This window comes from Coloeus monedula (genome assembly GCF_965178545.1).
Source record: "Coloeus monedula genome assembly, chromosome: 3".
Taxonomy (NCBI): domain Eukaryota; kingdom Metazoa; phylum Chordata; class Aves; order Passeriformes; family Corvidae; genus Coloeus; species Coloeus monedula.
The window spans coordinates 17772099-17793368 of NC_138783.1; the positions used below are offsets into that span (position 1 = coordinate 17772099).

The 21270-nt window shown below is 41.2% G+C and overlaps 1 protein-coding gene across 11 annotated transcripts in view; it reads right to left on the bottom strand.

Annotated features, from left to right (window-relative positions):
• Positions 1-21270, bottom strand: part of PHLDB2 (pleckstrin homology like domain family B member 2) — an 81335-nt gene that overhangs the window by 34394 nt on the left and 25671 nt on the right. For all 11 annotated transcript variants that reach the window (XM_082277517.1, XM_082277524.1, XM_082277520.1 and 8 more), the window contains exons 2-6: positions 21078-21187; positions 16423-17771; positions 7278-7661; positions 4886-5029; positions 3891-4028 (exon numbers count right to left, since the gene is read on the bottom strand). In XM_082277517.1, coding sequence (XP_082133643.1) covers positions 3891-4028; positions 4886-5029; positions 7278-7661; positions 16423-17771; positions 21078-21126 — 2064 coding nt within the window. In that variant the 5' untranslated portion in view covers positions 21127-21187. The remainder of the gene's footprint in view (positions 1-3890; positions 4029-4885; positions 5030-7277; positions 7662-16422; positions 17772-21077; positions 21188-21270) is intronic.

Below are 21270 nucleotides of genomic sequence, written 5' to 3' on the forward strand. Positions count from 1 at the left end.
GAGGAAAGAGAGGAAAGAGAGGAAAGAGAGGAAAGAGAGGAAAGAGAGGAAGGAAAGAAAGGAAAGAAAGGAAAGAAAGGAAAGAAAAGAAAGGAAAGAAAGGAAAGAAAGGAAAGGAAAGGAAAGAAAGGAAAGAAAGGAAAGAAAAGAAAGGAAAGGAAAGGAAAGAAAAGAAAGGAAAGGAAAGGAAAGAAAGGAAAGAAAGGAAAGAAAAGAAAGGAAAGGAAAGGAAAGAAAAGAAAGGAAAGGAAAGGAAAGAAAGGAAAGAAAGGAAAGAAAGGAAAGAAAGGAAAGAAAGGAAAGAAAGGAAAGAAAGGAAAGAAAGGAAAGAAAGGAAAGAAAGGAAAGGTGATTGTAAGCTGTTCTCAAGCAGGACAGCCAAGGAGGCAAAGTTGGACTTTTCTCTATATCCTAGCATGGTTTCCAGCACAGCTAAAAGCACAGGCCATGTGAAACAGCTCTGGAAGTAGCTACCCCAGTCAGGATAACTGAGTCCTGACAGCACTTGTACCTGGCAGACAGGCACCACAGCAGAACTATGCAGAGTGCTGCAGGGCTGCTGAAAGCTTCTGTCATCTTTTTGAAATGGCAATCACCCACAGCTCTGATTTTCAAAACCTAAGTAAATCAACACAAGTTGCTTCATTCTTTACAACGTGTGTGGTGGCATAATCACAAAGGCAAGGGAAATGCTTTCAACTCACCCGAGGGTAGGCACTACACCATTTACCCCACCGGTTCCCCTTGTTCTCCCCCACATTAATCCTGCCTCATGATCCGAGAGGGCTGAGCACAGGACTCGGATGAGACCAGCATGCAGCTTAACATATAATGTACAAACCCGCTCACAAAATGCATCCCTGGTTTACAAGCAAGGGGCTGGGACACCGAGACATTGCACCACAGCAAAGAGCACAATGATAGCCCAAAACTGAACTCACTCCTGCCTGCCAACTTCCACGATGTTTTCCAGTCAATTCTTTTGCCTTGCAAGGACTAAAACTTGTGGCTTTAATACTCTGAAAAAGTTGGCAAAACTTTGTGTCCTCACCTAAATGCAATATGCACTGCGCATTTAAAAAAATAATAATAATTTAAAAAATCAAATAATCAGGTAGAAGGTAGTACAAGAGCTTCTACATACAGTCCATTTCAAGTACATAACATGACACAATTAGGTTGTAGTTTATTATCTCTCTTTTTAAGAATTTCACAAGTTTTTCAAACAGGTGCATGGGTAAGGATGAGACTCGAGCAGGCAGGAGTTTCCTGTCAAACAGATGCCAAGATCAGTGCCAAATTCCATGAGATGCTCAAGTTGCTCCAGAGACAAGTGCCATCATATACAGCACTACTGCCCCACCATCGTTTCACAAGTGAAATGAACTCTCTCTCTCACCTCCAGACAACCAACACCATGTGGTGTATTCAGCTATCACTCCCTTACCCTGACAGAAATGTAACCACTGTTCGAGATATGGGACCCAAACAGCTTCTTGCCTTGAAGCCCCACCAAAATCAACACCCCAGGTATTGGTAGGGGTGAAATATTCAGGCAACTAACAGAAACTGTGACCAACCTCTGGACACTGGGACACTTGTTTTAGCAAGAAACAACACAAAAAGTGCCATCAGCAGAGTGAAGACTCCTGGCCGAGCCTTAACTCTGTCCTAAGTTTCAAATTATTTCAGCAAAAGGGACCACCTACCACCTCCAGCTGAGCCCCCTTTTTGTAGATGGGGATTGATCCTGTATTACTACAGAGCCAAGATGTTGACTATCTTGCACCAGATCTGCATGGTTGAACTTTAACATAGATACAATAATCAAGCTTTAAAAAATGCTACCGTTTCAAGCCAGCCAGAACTTTTATGTGTTGACAGGATCAGTGCCATCTCTTTTGCTGGCTGACACTACTTTCCCCAGAACACTTCAGCTGTCACTTTATACTTTACTCCTTTCATAGAAGCCCATCTCCCATTTCTTTTATCAACTTTCACTTTTATGCAATGCTTTCAGACATATTAAAAAAAAAAGAACTGTGAGGTTATCCCTACAAAGATAATTTCAGTATTAACTGAGCCATGGCTTGACATTTAGAGCACACACTCACAGCTGGGTTTGTTTGTTTGTTTAAAACAAAGAGGAATGAAAAAGAAAAGACAACTAAAATTTTGTAACTGATCTGACTAGTGCCATGACTCACACTGAAAAAAATGTTTTGAGTGAACTTGCCTTATAAGCAACAAGTGCTTTTTATAGGCTGCTTTCCATGTTTCATTTCAACTGAAAATTTAAACTAGACCTGTCATTTGAATTTTCTCACTGCTACATACACACTAACAGTTTGTCAGGTGACTAGCAAGAAAATTTAAATTTCCTCCAGATTTTACATTAACTTCCAGTTTAATTGAACTTTGAGGCTACAGAGAACCCATACAAAAGACAAAAGATCTCTTGAATTTCTGAACATGTTATTTATTACCACTTACCAACCAGAACTTCCAGCAGCAGCCTTTTGAAGGTTGCACACCCTATCTGCTGATACCCACTTTAAACTCATCTTTCTGCTAAATAGCAAGTATGAAACATGTCATGTAGGCAACTTAAAATGTGACCACAGGTAACACTGAAAGCTGAAGGACCAGTGAGGGGTACACAAGAACAAGGAAAAGTTCAGACAGAAAAGTCCAGAGAAGTTCAAACTCAAACTGGATGTGCACTGTCTCCCCACAGAGCGGAGATGTGGGTGCATCATTCTCCTTTTCAGACACAGGCTTGATAAGCACAGCCACAGAACAACAGCCAGGCTCCTGACAGGGCAGGCAAAAATAGAAGACAGAAAGCTCAGAACAAAACAATGCAAGCTGTAAGGTGTGAATTAAATGGGAACTGCTAAAGTGCTAAAAATGTGCAGCTTGTCTAAGCAAAAGCAAATAATGCAGAAACTTTCATATATTTCTGGAGAGCTTAAGAAAAGAGGAGAGACTAGCTAGAGCAATTCCACAAGTGACAGATCTGAATTATGAGGTAGAGGATGAAATTTAAAAAGGAAACAATACTGGCTGAAACCCCTGGAAAAACCTCCTGACCTTGAGGTATTATTGGCCATGGCACATCCCCTGTGGAGAAGGCCAGCAAAGGCCTGGAGAGGCCAGCAAAGAGCCCACTGGAGGGAACTGGCACTGCCTGGCTTGAGGGGGGCAACTTCATCTTGCAGGCCCTTTCCATTTCTGCACTTAAAATCTTATTATACTGCTATCCTATTTTGGAAATATATGTTTATCTATTTCTTCCATAGTTGAGAGCAATTAAGTATATGACTGTGTATCAAAACTAATTAATTCCTGAGACTTAATTACAGAGGGAATATTCTACAGTACTAAAATTGTCAGTCAGCAAACAAAACAACATAATTGCTTTAAAATTACATACTTGATGAATGTCTTACATATTCTATATGATATTAGATAAAACTGCACCCTTTTTCCTTTTGTTCCTCTGCTGAGAAAATAATTTCTTTCCTTTTCCCCAAATTATATAACTTATAATGGAGGGTACTGGAACAGTGCAATTAATACTGTTCTTTTAAACAACAGATAACCCAAGTACAAGCCCTATGTGGTGTTTTTATTAATAAAATTATCTTCACAGTAGGTCAGGTCTTTTTACTTGAGCTTACTATATCTTGCTTGTCAATCATACCTTGGAAAACAATACTGTTAAAGGGAAATTATGGTGAAACAATTATTTTTTCCTCCATATTTATCAAGCAAATTTACTTACAGGCAGTACTTCATCAAATAAGCTCGATTAATATTAACCATATAAATATATTTTGAAGATCAAGGGGAACAGAGAACATAGCAGGCTACAATAACTGAATTACCTTTGTCTTTTCACCAATAACATTTCTCTCCAGTTCAGCTATTTTTCTGTTTAGATGATCCAATATTTCCTTCTCTTTCAGCAGCTCTGTTGTTTCAGATTTCTGTTCCCCATCCAAAAGGGCACATTCCATATCCAACTAGGAACACAAAACATCTTTCAGAAGCAGTCCAGATTCAGAAGAAATCTTGATACACATGATTTTCAGGGGGGAGGGGAATGAGTTGGCTCACAAGAGAGAAATATTTTTTAGAAAGGGGAGGGGGAAAAAAATAACCCCGTAAGTTTTTCTGCCATAAAAGTTAAAAAGAGGTCACAAATTTGAGAAAAAGTAAAATTGCAATATAAAGTACTGCAAAATAAAGTCCAAACCAACTTTAGCTTGAAGATTCTTTTTTCCAAAACTTTTTGTTTTCTATCTCTTCTCTGTGCTTCCTCCTGTTATGATGCTGTCTCTGTGCCCAGGCTCTGTAGGAAACCCTTCTGGAACAGCTGTTTCTTTCCTGTTGCGGATAATTGGAGCAGGCACAACCCAAATGCCTGGGCAGCTTAGTTTGCAACTGTGAGATTCCAGAAGTCAAGAGGGTGCCAACATACCCTTGCCACTGTAAAGCCAAGGAGGTTTGAAAGGAAGTTGTCTCACTTCCTTTCTCTTTAAACAGCCACAGGAGATACTACCATAAAACTCCCAAGTGACACAAGGTATTTGGATCAACTGAGTGACCATTAAACAAGCAAGATTGTTCCAATTCCACTTCAGAGTGTAATGGTTACAGCTGGGAAAGGCTAATCCAAGCATCATAAGCATCCCCCAGCTGGGGAAAAATACCGTTCATAATAGGAGACTGCCAGGTTTGTGATTCAGGTGAAAAAGCACAGAATATGAAGGCTACACACATCCATGAGTTCCCTATGTACTTGCTGAACCCATTAGACTTATGCTATGTAGACACATGTAACAAGCAAGGCATTGAAAACAAAAACCATATTTTATACCTCTCTTGAGGACTCATCCATCTGGTCATTTAAATCTTTGATCTTCTGCTCAAGTTCTTCCAAGTTATTCAGTATTACTATGCGCTCCTCCTCCAGTCGACCAAGCTCCTGCCTTCTCTGCTCTTCACTGGTGCATTCTGGTATCTGCAGTTGCACACCACAAGAGGTTCATTAGAAAAAGAGGCAAACACTGTCTTTTCTGCCCCCTTTCATATAGTTCTCATTTTAGACAAGTATGGCACTGTTGGTTTTGAACCCATTACATATTTCCCATCTACTATATTGCTATTTCTATATTTAGGAGGTGTACAAGAGAAACAAACATGATACTTTACTTCCAGGCATTGGAACTAAATACTATACTTAACAGTAAATACTATTCGTTCTAAAGGAATTACTAAAACTTAACCTTTGAGAATACTTTACATGCTCTGCTATTTAGGTTGTAAAAATCCAATTTTTCCTTTATAAAAATAACACAGACAGATGGAGATGCTTTTTATGTCAATTTCAGCTGTTCAGTTAATAGAGGCCAAGAGGTAGGATAGGACATTTTTGTAACCAGTCATTAAGATGGGCAGCTTCTGTAAAATAAGGACAAAAGTTGGTTCCATCTCCCCAGGTAGCACAGGTTGCCATTTCCTTACTAGATACAAGATTAAACAAGAATGAAACAAGATTATGAAGAAAATACCTGTGATCTTACACCATCAAACACTAGACCAAACAGCACTGAGTTTGAAACGCATTCTTCATGTTCACCTGACCCCAGGGGTTTGCAATCTACTTCCTCTGGGAAGGCTGTTGGCTCATTATCCCCAACCAGGATTAGAGGTGGGCTGCATGCAGCACTTTGCAGTCCCCTTTGGGCCACAATTTGAGCCTCAAATGAGGCTCAGCTCAGCTACTGAATGGCTACTCTGAGAGCAGGCATTTCATCCTGAACAAATCTGAGCTCAGTATTTTAAAACAAGCTGCACTTCATTAACGCAGTTGCTTGCTGCTGCTTTTCTCAGGGCTTAACAGAACTCCCTTTACAATGAAGGAATGAATGGCATTCCTTGATTTAGCAATAGTAATCCTAGCAGGAAAGCCTCCTTTTGTCCAGTCTCCTGTTCAGATAATGCTGACATAACATCTTTGACTTCAACTTCCTAATAAGGATTTAAAATAGGATCTCTGACTTGCATGAAGAAAGCAACCAATGGGAAAGAAATGAAAGACCATGGCAACTTGTAAGTGAAATGTGTTACTACCTTTTTAACGTGGAAAGACCAAGTCAAGACATAATAGCATGTTTCCATTCAACACAATTTCACACCAGAAGACTCAACAGATTTCCAGAGAGATAACCCTTTGGAAGTGAAGATGTGTTTCTATCACACCTCTCTCTTCTTCTACACACACACACACACTTTTATTGACTCTCAAGTTGTGAGTGTAGCAGGCGTTAAATACAATTCACCTTAGGCATATAACCACGCTGAAGATCATACTGTGTGTAAATAATACTAAATGGAAGAGACAAAGTATTTTGAAAGTGTGAACTTGTTAAACAGAAACATGCTTTTATGGCTTTTCTTGGTCTCATTACGTTCTTGATTCCAGCTCTTGAATCCAGTTACTTAACACACTGCCTGCCACTGGGATTTGCTGCACTGCTGCTCTGGCACAGCCTGGAGGAGGAGGCTGCTGCACTAGCAAGGAAATGGTTACAAATGCTGTTAGCTCCTTTATTAAAGGACAATTTCCTTTTGCTAGTGAAACAGCAGTGAGAAGCACACAGGAAAGGAAGTGCAGCTGATTAAAGGCAGCAGTTTGGTTGGAGGGGCAGGAGGCTTGCTGCTACCACATCATCCCCAAGAGACAACGGCTGATCTGGCAAGTGGCTCAAAGGGAAAGGAGACAGGAAAGTAAATTCAGCTCAGGCAACTCCTCTTCACCTCCCAAGTGAGTGTGAGAAAACATACTCCTCTTACAAGAGCCTCGGGTTGGGAGAAAACAGCAGAGCATCCCTTCCCTCCTACATCTCAGCAGGATGCTAAGCAGGGTTCTGGAAACCTTCTTTATTTAAGTAGCTGTAATTGTTCAAGCAAATCCTTCTCCCTTGGAAAATCTTAAAACTCTTCCTGAACTGTACATCCCACTAAAAAAACCCACCAACTTCCAGTACCATTAGCTTCCACAGGATATGAAATAATAATTTGCTGGCTGCTACATTTTGCTGGCTATATTTTCTACATTTGATGGCTTATGAAATTGTATGAGTTGTGAGATTAATTCTCATACCTAAGCCAGCCTAATTGAGGCACCTGCCAGGACAGCCAGCTCCTAGAGGAGGATTTCAAGCAGCAAAGCCTGGATTACACTGTCTCCTCCTACAGAGCATTACCTTTGGTGTGATGCTTAGGTAGGATGACTCGGTGGTGTCCTTCAGGAAGCTGGGAGCAGCAAAAGGCAGGGGCTTGGTGCCTTCATTGAAGTGCTCATCAGCTCTCAGCCCTCGCGAGGGCAGGTAAGCAGCAGTGCCACGGCTGTGGCTGCTCAGCTCCGAGAAATCCGAGTCGCTTGCAGATGATTTCAAGTGGCTTCTGAACCTCGTTTCCAGATTCATCTGGGAGTCTTCGAACACGGAATCCTCATCAGAGAGCTGAAGTTTTTCGAGTTCTTTGTTAATTTTTTGAACATCAGCAACTGTAGTAGCTGCAGCAGGGTCGCTGTCAGATTTGGAGTATTCTGCACACAGACTGAGGATTGTCTCAAGCCGCTGTCGTTCCTAGTTCAAAAAAAGATAATGGCACTGAGTGTCACATGTGAGCTAAAATAAAGTTTGCTGGGTTTTTTTGTTTTGTTTGGGTTGGGGTTTTGTTTGTTTGCTTTGAGTTTGGTTTTTTTGTTTTAGAGTGAAGGATTAAAGTCCATGTAAAATCCATCTACCATTTAGAGATAAACAGATATACATAAATAAATTACAGTGCAAGATGAAGAATCAAAATTAATGTGGAAGAAGATTTTAAGAATGTCAAAGCTTTCTACATTGGAAAGATAAGTGTTAGGACATCTTATTTAACTAGCTATTAATTTCTGTAAAATGTACTTTTAAATTTTTTATTGAGGTTTTTTGTTCACACCCATTTGTATGTACACATGTCCAGTGATCTCACTATGTAAATCACTAATTGTTCCACTTCACACTTATGCTATATTCCTACCAGGCTGCAAAATATTGCATAGATTTTCCATGAACTCACCCATTCCTGACTTTTTTAGATTTTCCATTTTGTTAACTGTGATTCCTCCTTTTGAGAGAATTAGTCATTTTAGTCACATTTTGAAAAACACAGTTTTAGGAGCATTAACAGAAAAAAAGAGGCATCACATCTAACATGCAACAGCTGTCAAATGCACAGAAGTGGAGGAAGTATTTATTTACCAGTTTACTCAAATTCCCTATGGATTCATACCAACATTTCAAACTTGAGACTAAGAGTAGCTGTGCCATTTTGACTTGATGTGCTTCAAGTTGCTATAAACATTTAATTTCTGAAGGATTTCTAGATCTCTATGATACCTTTCATCAGCTGTTAGCAAGCTATATTTGTTTTATTTTACTCTATGCATAGCTTCCTGTAATTTCTATTTCAGATTAACTTTTTTTACCTTACCATTTTGAAGAGAGAAAGCATTTATGTAATTTCATGTTACTTTTGTTAAAGAAAAAAAAATTAAAAATTGCTTACCATAAGTCTATTGAAAATTTTGCTGGAAAAAAAGACCACTGTGAGAGTTCCATGCTTGGCATTAATACCTGCGCTAATGATCTAATTTCTCATTTCTAGGAAATCCTTTTACAGTTATATTTAAAGAGAAAGCCAAAAAACCAACATCCTCAGCCTCCCTCCCCAAGAACCACTACAGACATATTCACTTTCCAAGCTCTACCTGGCATTACATTTGCAAAGAGGATTTGCACAGCAGCTACTTCTGCCAGCCCTAACACTTCCTATGCCCCACTGCAAGTGATAACAAGGATCAAGCAAAGTAGGGCAGGCAGTGCACTGCCTCAGCTTTCCCTGCAGCAAGCCATTGAACTGTATGAAAATTTAACACTGGTTACACACACCCAGCTTTTTATACGGCTACCGAGAGATTACCTGGTTGTACGCACCACACGTGCACGTCACCCGCAATTAAGACCTCTGTTTCTGAGCTGGAGAACCCATCTGAACCCACCCCTTTCCAAGCGCTACCCAAACGAGAGAGCGCTGTGAGAGAACGATTTTGCCTTTGGGTAGCTTATTCCCAGGTTCCCACTGAGATTTCCTCGGAATCCTCCTGTAACGAGCCGCTGAAATAACGGAGCCCAGAGCAGCAACTGCAAACTTCTATTTTCCACAAAATAGGTCCAGCAGATTCTCAGACATCCTTCAGCCCCAAAAGGTCGACATAATTATAACTCTCTAAAGCCTTGTTCCCTCCAGGCAACCACTGCCAGACCCTAAGCCTCTTCCCTTACCCTTCCAGCACTGCTATCCTCCCTCTTACTAAGTCTTTTGGCCAGGCAACCCAATTCCTAAAGCCCTGTGCAAGTGCTGGCTGGGACAGCCAGTAATTATGCAGCTCTCCCTGTTGTGATGACATCGGGCCTGTCGTAAGGGTTATAGATGGGAAACACGGACATCAGGACACGAGGTCCCATCGCTCCTGCAACAACAGGCTGTATCGGGTTACCCCACGCCAAGCTTCCATCCCTTGGGTAATAATAGGAAATGGAAATTTCAAAGCACAGCCGCTGCTCATTCCAGCCTAAGTGCTCAGGTGTGGCACTCTGGCTGCAAACCAAAAGGGATTCTTTCTTTCCCCCCTCAAGTTTCAGATGCTTGGGAAAAGCTTAAAAATTTGCAGGAAAACCAGTCTTCAAGAAATTCCTGATGAGCTTTCAGACACGTTACAGAAATACTGATATCTCTCACTTCTATTTTGACATGTGCTGAGAGGCTTATGGACAGGAAGCTCTGTGGTTATTTTATACACTCTATTCTCACCATTTCATCTCAGCCAGCTCATTCCAGCTCCAGCACACCTGCATGTAACTGTTTCCAGCATAAATTTATCACTGAAGAAGCAAGCTAGGAAAGCACCCTTGAAATGAAAACCATGAAAAAAGTAGCACATGGAAAATCCAGTCAATAGTTTTACAAGAAATACCCTACAAGTTATTTGTGAACTGAACACAGCAGAGGAAAAAAAAAAAAAAGGTATGTCAAAAGCAGGAAATGGGTTTAAAATTGGCTCTGGTGGGAGGGAGGGATGTTGAATCAAGCCTTGTAAGCCTGTCAGTGTGTTTCCCCATTAAATGTCCTTTCTAACAGATTAAAACATCTCTGTGTATTTTCTATAGTTCTCTTCCCTGCTACAAAGAGGGGTAACAGGTCTTGTGCAGCTTCTGCCTGAGCAGCTTCGCAACTCCTGGCTTTGAGAAAGCTACACATCACCTGTGGTTGGCTGCAAATTTAAGTGCTGAAGGACAAGGGATGGGATAAGGAGATAATAACCTTCTTCAGCTACTGATTATCAATGACATTAAGAGACATCCGTGGTACACTGTAAAAAAAAAATTCCAAAATAGCAGAGGTAAATATCCCACATTTTTAACAGTAACCATGTGGTGATTCCTAGATTTGTTCATCTGCTACAGATCGTGTTTATGAATTTTACAAATGCATAGAGGTAGGTGATGCTATATCTGGATATCAAGGCAAGCCTTGGTTAACAGCTGTGACAAACAGGAAGCTTTTCAGGTATGTTCCATTAGGATCTGGATAACCTCACATTTCATTAAAAATACATGTGCAGTCTATCCCTTGTGACAAAGATTAACATGAATTATGACTAGTCCGTGTGGCCAGGTTTACTCTGCCTGAAGAGGCTGTTGCCAGAGAACAGCGCTTTCATACTGTTGCTCAGACAGACAAACCACCACCTTCTCAGCAAAGGCTGGGAGCAGCAGCTAGTCAAAAAGGAGGGTGGGAAAAGAGGCAGGGACTGGGGAAGAGAGATGCAGAAACCCCCCAGACTTTCTTTCTTACAAGTACATTCACTACCTCATAGACAAGAGGCAGGAGAAAGCTTTCTCTTTCTTTCCTACATTTCTAAGGAGCTTATATCAAAGATAAACTTGAACTGGGACTGAGGACAGTTCGCCAACTGTTCTCTCCCTTCCCCCCAGTTTGCACCAGTTTCTCACTCCAGACTAGTTTATTTTCTCATTGCCAGTCCTTGTTTTGCTATGGTTAGTGCTTCAGCTCCGAGGTTACCACCAGCAGCATGGCTTTCAGAAGCAGCACCTGTATTTAATGTCCCTCTCTCAGAGGCAGCTCTGACAGCAGAGACACCTGCACAGAGAAGCAGCATGGAGAGGCCCAGGTCACAGCAGAGGACCGGGTGTGCCTCGTCCTTTCCTTCCCAGAGCAGGCACAGGAGAAGCGGACTGGTAAAAGCAGGAGAGAGCAGTGGCACAGAGTAGAGACAGCCTGCAGGGAAGAGCTGAGCAGGTGGCTTTCTGAGAATTAGCTCCTGTACCTGACACGTGTTCTGCTCCTGAGGGAATGCCACTGGCTGCCAAAATAACAGCGTTGTTCAGCTCTTTTGTCCCTAGAGTACCTATGCAGATGATCCTTTTTGAACCACACCAAGGGCAGGAGCCTGAAAACCAGAGTTCCAGAGCAGTACTTAAGTTCTGTAAATAAGAACAGGTCTCCTGTAATTGATTTCTTCCTGGACCATAGTGTTAATTTGCATAACACATATAGCTGCAAAAATTAAGCATATGTAATCCAGATTTTGGCTTATTAAAGATCCCACAGAAATGTTTTACAGCACAATTGAAACTGAATGTTCCTGAAAACTTATGGAGTCATCAGTATTAGTTACATTCTGCAGGGGGTTTTATCCTGTTATACAGCACTTGTTCAATTACAAAACTAAATGATGTTAAGTAGCTCTTCTGTAACATTATAGAGACTGTCAAATACTAGTGGTGGGAAGAATTACCTTGAAGCTAGCCTTTGTCTACTTGCCTGGGGCTCCTTTAAGAGCTAATCACTTACAGTTTTATATACAGCTTGGGTAATTTATGCTTAAGGGGTCTATTAAAGGCACAGTGCCAATCTAGATTTATAAAACATGTATATGAGGTTTTCCACAAGTCATATAAAGATTTACATAAGCTCTATTAACCATGATTTTAAAGCAGTACCATCTTAAAAACTCAAAAATAGTTTCATTTCATTTTCCCTTCACATAAGCACATCTTACTAAATTGCAAAGCATCAATGCAAACCAGGCACAGGGATATTTGGTATTATTCCTTACTTCTGAATAAACTAATGAAATTCAGTGCTCTTCTGACTGTGACAAAGTGGACTATGGAACAAGACCCTTGAATTTTATTACTGCACATTCAGACATTGATAAATTGAAATCTCTCCCAGTACAAATCCTGGATTTAGTAAAACTTCATTAACAAGTGTATGTTTACAGATCCCTACTGACAGCTGGGCTATGGAAGGCATCACGAACCTAGTGCACATGTGATTTTTAGGTACCTACCACCATCTAGAGGAAATATATTGTATTGCCTAAAAACCAGCACAAAAAACTTTAGTGCTATTTAAACAAGCAGCTATCGAAGAAAACAGATGGCCCATAATATCTACCAAATTATGTTGCCTTTGCTGTTCCACTCCCAACCACCCCATGGTCTGAAGAGAGAGGCCCCTTTTTAGTTCCAGCAGCTACCACAACTGGGCTTTCATCTCAGATAGGAAAAAAAGAGTGAGATTTCCTCTTTAAATAATAATTTAAAAAAAAAAAAAAAAAAAAAAAGCAAACTGAATTGCATTGAACATTATTAGATCACAGTGATAACCTTTTTCCTTGTTTATAAGGCTCCTGGGCTAGTGTCAGCAATAGCTACTCTGACTTCTACTCATGTCCAGCTTGTATAAACATCCCCGTGCCAGGATGCAATGTCCGGTCAGCCAGGCTGGAGAGGAAGCAGACACAGGTCGTGACCCTGCTGCCTGTGCCAGGAAAAGCTCTGTGCTGCCCCACCTGCTCCCACAGCCCATGGGCCCCTGGCACTAACGCCAGAGGGATGGCAGGAATAAGAGCGCCAGTTCCTCCTGCTCTTCAAGTCACAAAGGAGCAGGCTGGCAAAGCAGAAGCAGCACCAGTCTTCAGCTAGTTTATGTGAACCCAGCCATTGACAGCAGATCTAAAGAAACAGATATGGAGAAACACCAAATCCTGCAAAAGTATGTATGTGTCTTTTCTATTTGGTGCACAGCAACAAATTAAAACTTAGACTTTTAAATAATTTTTAAAAAAACCAACCTGCATATTTTTACTATTTGTACTTTCTTTTCTCATCTCTGGTTATTTTTTTGGGCAATGACAGCAGATAATTTGTTTTCATATGCAGGCTGCAGCAGCAGCTCTAAATGAAAACTTTTAGAGGAGCCTGTGACACTTAAAAGCAAACTAAACACAAGTCAAACTCATAGAATAATTTATGTGGAAAAGAAAGAGTAAACAAGTGAAAGTAAACAGAAGAGTTCAAGGGCAGACACTAGGTCAAATTGCAGTGAGTGCATAGATTTTACTACCAAAAAAAATCCGGAAGTGAATATCAGCTATCAAATAGAAGACACTCAAGCCACTCTGTGCCAGCAGAATAGCTACAGGGGCAGTGCTGGTGCAAAGAAAGATACTCTCTACTTCTTATCTGGACCACAGAGCACTCTAGTCCTCTAAAAAAGTGTGCTATTTTTCTGATGGAGTTATTTGAGCAGTCCTACACTGTTCTTCTACCTACTGTGCTTCAAAAACCCAGTAAGGAAAATCCTTGTGCACAGGGACTCTACATTTTCTCTGCCATTTACCTACCAGCTACTCAACTTGAGCTTTTACACAGCACTGAAAGCTCAGAGCACACAGTTTTGATACCCATGAACGCTTCTTTAGTTGGGGTTTTTTATTCACACCTTCCCCCATCCCAAAAAACAGAGAGACCTGAGCAGACATGGATCCTTTGCCCATGTCAGTACTCAAGGGCAAAACAATTGTTCTTCGGTATCTTCAGCTGGATATATCAAGACCCTGTTTGCACAGATCCTTGACTATCCTTTGGACAGGGATCCACACACAGGGATCCACAGGGATCCCAGAACAGGACAGGCCCTAATATCCAAAGAACTGATGTCTGGATTTATATACATACATATATATATATATAATGTATATGGATCTTTCTACTTCTCAGAGATGTAGAAACCTGTTTATGGCATTTTTCAGACTCTCAAACCATTGGAAGGAGGCACTGATGTGATATTTCACTCTTCTACCAGATAGCTCTAGCAAATGGAGAATGAAGGAATGGAGCAGTATCTTGAGTATAAGATCAACTCAATCAGGAGCAAATTCCTTCATATTCAAATTATGTGTAACACACAAAACATCATATTTTTTTCAAAAACTTTGGAAAAACAGTAAGCAAATTCTCTTTTTAAAGAATTGGGACTTGAAGGAAGTATTGCTCAGCAAGAGGAAATATTGAGGGGTGGGAATGTAGCCATTTCATCCAATTATAAAATCAGAACAATTATCAGCATCACCGAATACCGAAACAACCCAATATGTTTCATCCCTCACCATGAAAAATAATTTAAAAAAAAAAAAAAAAAGCCTGTTCTCTTTGAAATATGAATACGTTGCTTTTATGACTGATTATCTCAGGTTTTACAGCATGACTGCCTGCAAAACCTTCTGATAACAAGCAAGGAAGCAATCACCACTCTGCACACACAACACACCAGGTCTAGGGAGAAGATTACAGAAAGGAGTAGAGGAATGGCAGGACAAAGGCAGGAAGAAGAGGGAGAAACAACATTTCTGCTGATGTTTCCCACAACCTTTTTCCCAAGCCACACAGCCATTTTCACTCACAGTTGGTCCTTCTTGCCCTGGGAAGCCCAGTCACTGCTCCCAAGAAGCTGCAGCTTCAAGGGGAGCCAGCAGAGGTTTTGGGGAGCAAAGCAGGGCACGGATGCACATGCCCTGACACTCATGGAGCGGGGAAGGGGCAGTGCCTGCCCCCCTCTCACACCTGAGCCTCAACACTACAGCCTTCGAGCAGGCAAAGGCGAACCTCTTCACATCTTGCGAACAACAGCGTGTATCTTATAAACTACAGTGATCAGTGGACTGGGGGGGAAAAGGCAGACTCCTGTCTGTGTAACAGGCTCCTCACCAACTTGCATCAAGGACATAGGCGAGATGGGGTGTGGGGAGGCATCTCACTGGGTTACAATTCTTTAGCCTGAACCTGCTACTCATACGATTCAAGATGGGAACGGTGGCCCTGCACAGGCACCAGGTCATTGCTAGTGGTCATTGACAGGCATCCCCTTCTCCCACATTCCCACTACTCCTGCATCCATCCTCCCCACAGCTTTTCACCCCCAGTCTGCCCAGGAAATGAATTCTCCTGCAGGTTTGCTGTCTGTATGCAAACTATACAGGTTTAAGAGTATCCTATTTCCATTTTGCTCAAATTCATAAGATGTGAATTAGGGCACACAAATGTAAAGTTAATGTCTCAAATTTAAGACTCAGGAGTACCAACTGGCCCATCTAGTGACCTCTATTTCTATGTGGATGATAAAATATGAATGCATGTTAATATGGTCAGAGAGTCCCAAAGCCACTCTGAAAACCCTTTGGAAGAACTGCTCTGTGTTCTTCCAGAGACAGTTTCAATAGAAAACTGTTTCAAACATCTCTGTGGGTTCTGAAGACATTTTTACTTTTCCCACTCATAAGTTGTTTCAATAATACATAATTACATTTTACTACCTATATAATCCCAAGCTGAGACAGTATGCACTACTTTACATTCACTGAGACAAAGAAAGAAATTGTCCTCCTCTGCTACTCTCCATCTTGGGAGGGGGAGAAGCAAGGAGGCCTGTATTTTAATGAACATGCTCAGAAGGAAAAAATGAAAACTAAGCAGAAAAACCTCTGCAGATGGCTGTTTAGCCCACACCAATGTATACCTGACTCTGCAGCACACAAAGCTGAGCGACTTAGAGCAGAATCTCTTTTTCTTTGCCCACTTACCACAAAACAGTGTCATCATCTAAAGCAAAAAGTCCTGGATCCCTGCAGTGTAATTTGTGGGTTTTATGTACACAGACATTTTAACAGAGCCCACAGGATAACTGAATACAATTTACATGGGTTCCAACATTTTTTCAGGATGGCTGAATGGCACCGTCTATCCAAGCAGCACGCTATGTATGGGTTAGCTTTATGGACTGTGATAATAAACAAGGCATCTGGAGCAGGCAGCATTTGAATTTCAAAACAGAGCAGCTTATTCTTTGCTGTACCTTCCTGATGGCTACACCTGGGATGGGTATTTTGCAAATGCTAAATGTCACAGATAAATAAGAGGAAGAGAAAAAAATTACCAGCCGTTCCATCTCCTGCTCCCGAAGTCGCTCTTCCCTCTGCCTCCTGTGATAGTCCATGAGGTCTTCCCTTCCTGAAATTGAGCTAATGCTGTTCTTCCGCTCTCGCATGGACATTTGCAGAGAATTTGGTGTCTGTCTGTAAGTTTCCAGATCTGGGTCATCAAGTTCCATGGAACTGGTGGAAAGGTTTCTTCGGACAGAGAATGACCTGTCAAAATCCACTGGGGAGAAAGAACTACTGGGACTTGTTCCTGACAGTCCAAGTCTATCAAAATCATCGGGGAGATATGGGGAAGAAGGTGCTAAAAGCATCTTTTTAGCAATTCGAGGGCTTGCAGGAACACTAAGAGTTGAACTGACATAGGGATTACTCCCAGAGACAGAGTTTGCATGTGGTGAAACCCCTGAGCTGCAAGAAGAAAAATTCAGGTAATTATCAGCATCGAAACCATTCTGAGGTAGATCTTTTTCTCCAAGTTTTTTCCTTTTACTATTACCCAGAGAGCTTCTGGGGGGCAAACTTAATGGCACCAGCTGGTTTTCTGTTGATTTATACAGTCTGGGTAGGGAACGGCTGTACATTCCCATATGACTTAGAGATCCACCAGAGTATTTCCTAGGCCGTGAACCCAGAGTTTCCATCATCACATCTTTATACTTAAGTGGCTTTATGTGTAGGGCCAGACTGTTTTCAGCATTCATTCTCCTGCCTTGCTTTGGGCTGGAAGGCATGCTGGCTGCCCCAGAATTGCTACCAGGTGAGAGCACCAGCTCGTTCCCCGAGCTTCCATTCCACATAGTCAGGAGAGAGCCTGAGATCTTCTTTGACTCCAGCATTCCTGGGAAGTAGATGTTGTCATAAGATTTATTTCTCTGACTGTACTTTGAGTAGTTAAACTTATCCATGTGTCCAAGGGATTTTTCATTTTCTCTGCTGGCATGAATATCAAAATCTGTCCTTCCTGAACTATACCCACTGAGGGATGGAGACATGCCTGATATGGAACCCAAATGTTTTACAGAGATGCTTTTATCTGGAAGATATGGGCTTTCACAGGGGAACTGCTTGCCTCCTTGAATTTTGTTAATAGAGTGTGTATTTTTAACACTGGAGGAAGGATTAGGTTTAATTGGCATAGGTTGTGAAAGGGTTAAATAAGAGCCAGCATAGTCCCCATTTGTTTTAAATTTAAGAGTTGATGAATATTTCTTCGTGTTGAGGTTTTCCATAATATCCTGGAGACCATTTTCAAGGGAATTTGCCACAGAACCCTTTCCCAAACTAGCATTTTGTAATTCCATCTGTTTTTGTGAGTGGCTATAGTCTGCCATAATCTTACTGGAATCTGTAAAGAAGACAAAACAAGAAAAAAAAATTAGCTAGTAAGTAGCCTCTTGCATGTGCATGCCTGCAAAATAACGTGAACACTTTTTGCAATAATTACTGTGCTTGTAATAAATGCATCTCACTAAGCAAAGGAGGAGATGCACAATTTTCCCATCTGCTTCTGCAGAAGATGGGAGACAGAAAAAGAAGCGGTAGAGGCACAAAACCATACCAAAGTCAGCAACACAGTTGGAAAGAGGATAGACTCTTTCTTTGCTGTCCTATCCATTGCAGGAGTCTGTGGTTCAACCTTTATAATCCTGAGCCTCTTAAGATATCCATGAAGTAAGGAAGAATTGTTGTCCTGATGTTTTACAGCTGAGGAACTGAGGAACAGGGAGAATATGCAAAGCAGACAGCAGAGTAAAGAATCCAACTCAGGTCTCCCAGGGCCAAAGACATAAGATACTGCTCTGGATCACCTCTTCCTTTAATCTGTGCAGCTAGTGCATATGAGCCCTGATATACTAGTGAACTCAATTTAAAGCTCAGGAGTTTGTCACCTTTCTGCTTACTTTGTGGATGGTCCTGCAAAGCTTAATGGGAAAGTACAAAACCAAGGCATGTTTTTCAAGGTGTTTCAGCTCATTGCTCAAAAAATACAAAGCTGTAACTACATCTGCAAAGAGCACTTTGGTTAAAAGATAACCTTAAGGAAGTAGAATGCTAGGCTGCATGACTTCATTCAAAACATCAAACCCACATGACTATTAAAAATATGGATGGGGGTGCAAGTTACAGATCCTAATGATTGTTCAGAAATCTAATTTATACTCAGGAAGAGAGCACAGACCAAAAAAGCCTTTGCTGTGGTGGATGTTGTTGTTCAACAAAGTGTCAAGCTCTAGTCTACAGCTCTGAGCACCACTTTGCCGAAAGCAAAGAAAGGAATTCAGCTCCTGATGGTGCCAGTTCCTGCAGGAGATAAACAGGACCCCCAGCAGGCTTACACTTAGACCTCAGCTGATGTAGAAATGACACCATTAACATTTACAGCAGCTTCTGGGATGTGCTAGTCTACACTTTGAACTAATAAAGCACTTCTGAGTGTCAGTTCCTGCAGTGCCAGCAAGTGTTGTTTCTGAAAGTAAGGATCAAATCTGGGATTTACTCTTGGCTCAGTCACATTTCACCTGTGACTTCAGCTTCCTCATGAGAAACTGAATTTCAGCTTGTCACTCGGTGGGAAAACCTAATGTGTAAAGTGCCCTTAAAGTCCTCGGAGGCAATACTTTAGTCCTCTCCCAAGTACCGCTTCAGGCAATTGTATCAACCAAGAGACAGAATTTGGGATTCCTGTCTGCCACCGGAACTCATATGACCTGGTTTCATTGAGAATCACTACGTTCACACCTTGTGGAAGGTGGCAATGCATTCCTCACAAGGGTCCTGGTCTCCAGGACCTTCCTTGCTAAGAAGGCACAACGCCACGGAATTCACCACTGTCCAGGGCATCACCAGTCCTCTGCTGCACAGGCTTCCTCTGCTCAATCCAGGTGTGCAACAACATGTTCTCCTCAATTAGTAAGAGAAAAAGCCGTAATTTTGGGAACAGCGATAACTATCATTACTTATGGAACTGAATAGGCAGAAGATAAAAGGAGCCACCCTTAGGGGACACAAACGCAAAAATCGAAGTAAAATAAAACACCTTCTTGACCACAGTGGACCTGGCTAAGCAGTTGTTAATTACAAGCTCTGGTAGTGGCCAGAAACATTAACTTGCACCTTCAAAACTAAACCTCAAGTCTACCTCTACACAGAATTAAATATTTTTATGCTGGCTGTAAATATGGAATTTGTATTATATTTATAATTTTAACACACTTATGATGATGATACAACTATCTAAGTTGCCGTTGAACCAGTGAATTCAGAGTTCTCCATCACACCATTGCCACTTTGAGCAGTGAAACTGCAGTTTCTTATATTGTGATATTTTACTTGACATTTTTTAGCTATTTTCATAAATTTTGATAACAGCAGTGATGAAGTTCAAATGAACAAAAGGATAAATGTGACCCAAATTCAAAAGAACTCTTGTCAGGACAAGACAACGTCACCTGGAAGAATCAAGTATTCATCATATTAGTGGTGTTTTAAGGAAGAAGAATAAGATGTAGAAGTTATTTAAGAGCCCAGATGTAAAGCACAATGGATATGCCTTTTATACTTAACCTTCCATTGTGGAACAGACCCCAATTTCCATCTCAGTCTCTCTTTCTCCTCCCCTCTTCCAAATCTCTCTTAAAACTGAAATCTGATCTCATATGAAAATTGTACTGTCCAAACCTTAACTAACCCAGCTAAGTTCAAATATTTTTGCATAAATTTCACTGGCTCCTCTATAAATAGCTTGGCAGACATATTAATGGGACATTAATAATTGTTCATTACTCCCTTGCAACAGCAGTAGGGCACATTTAATCCTACAAAGACTGGATGCTTTTGCCAAATAACAAGTTAGTTCATGGAAACTTTCATGCCTGTTCACCACAGCAGTGAAGGGTTCATTGTACTTGAAATCCAAACAAGTACAGTAAGAAAAGGTCATGATACCTTCATGTAGTCAATCCAGTTCAGCTTTTCTCTACTATCCCTTGTGCCAGTTCCTCTGCGTTTTTGTTTCCAGCACCACAGTGCCCGCAATCATACAGTTAAAACCCAACTGGACAACAGCACATGTTTAAATAAACCAAAGCTGCTTCCCACCAACCAGATCTTGTTTGCTTTGTTTATTTCTAGGGTAATGTTTGAGTTGAAACTTGATGAATATGCCAGGCTGTGTTACACATCCTGGCTGATGCTGTCTTTGCATGCAGCTCTAGAGACTAAGGATGGGAGCTTCAGCTCGTGACGTGCCCTGAACCCATCCTGCATCCAGGTCAGCCCCAGCTTTCATGCTCAGCACAAGGGTCCTCTGTTTAGCAAAGTATTTGCTGCCTGGAGCTATAGAAGGAAATTCTTCCTTTTTTTAAATTTTTTTTTGCTTTCCCTCCCCTCCTTCCTTTTCTTCCTTTCCCAAGTTGTTTAGCTGGGGGTCACTGATATCTGTTCCAGACAGGCATTAAAGTGATGGGGGAGGGTTGGCTGTCTGCAGCATATCCAGCTGTGGCCTTGTTCTGCCTGGTAAATGGAGTTAGACATGGAATAAGAACAGAGTACTGATCTTATCCATGTGTCAGGAGAATTAAAGGGCCAAAATCAATTAGAAATTCTGAAAGATCTCAGTGCATTACAAACAAACCTCATTTTAACTGATTACCTGATCCAGCATTCTGGAAGGAGGAGAGGTTACTTCTGTTTGGCATCATATTTCTCTTCTACAGGATGGTTAAAATGACACTAATTTGAGTGAACCAGATAAATTTTGACCTGCAAATAAAGTAAAAAAAGAAAAAAAAAACACGCCGTGTTAAAAAGTGTATTTTGGGAACATTTTTTGAGTGCATAATATA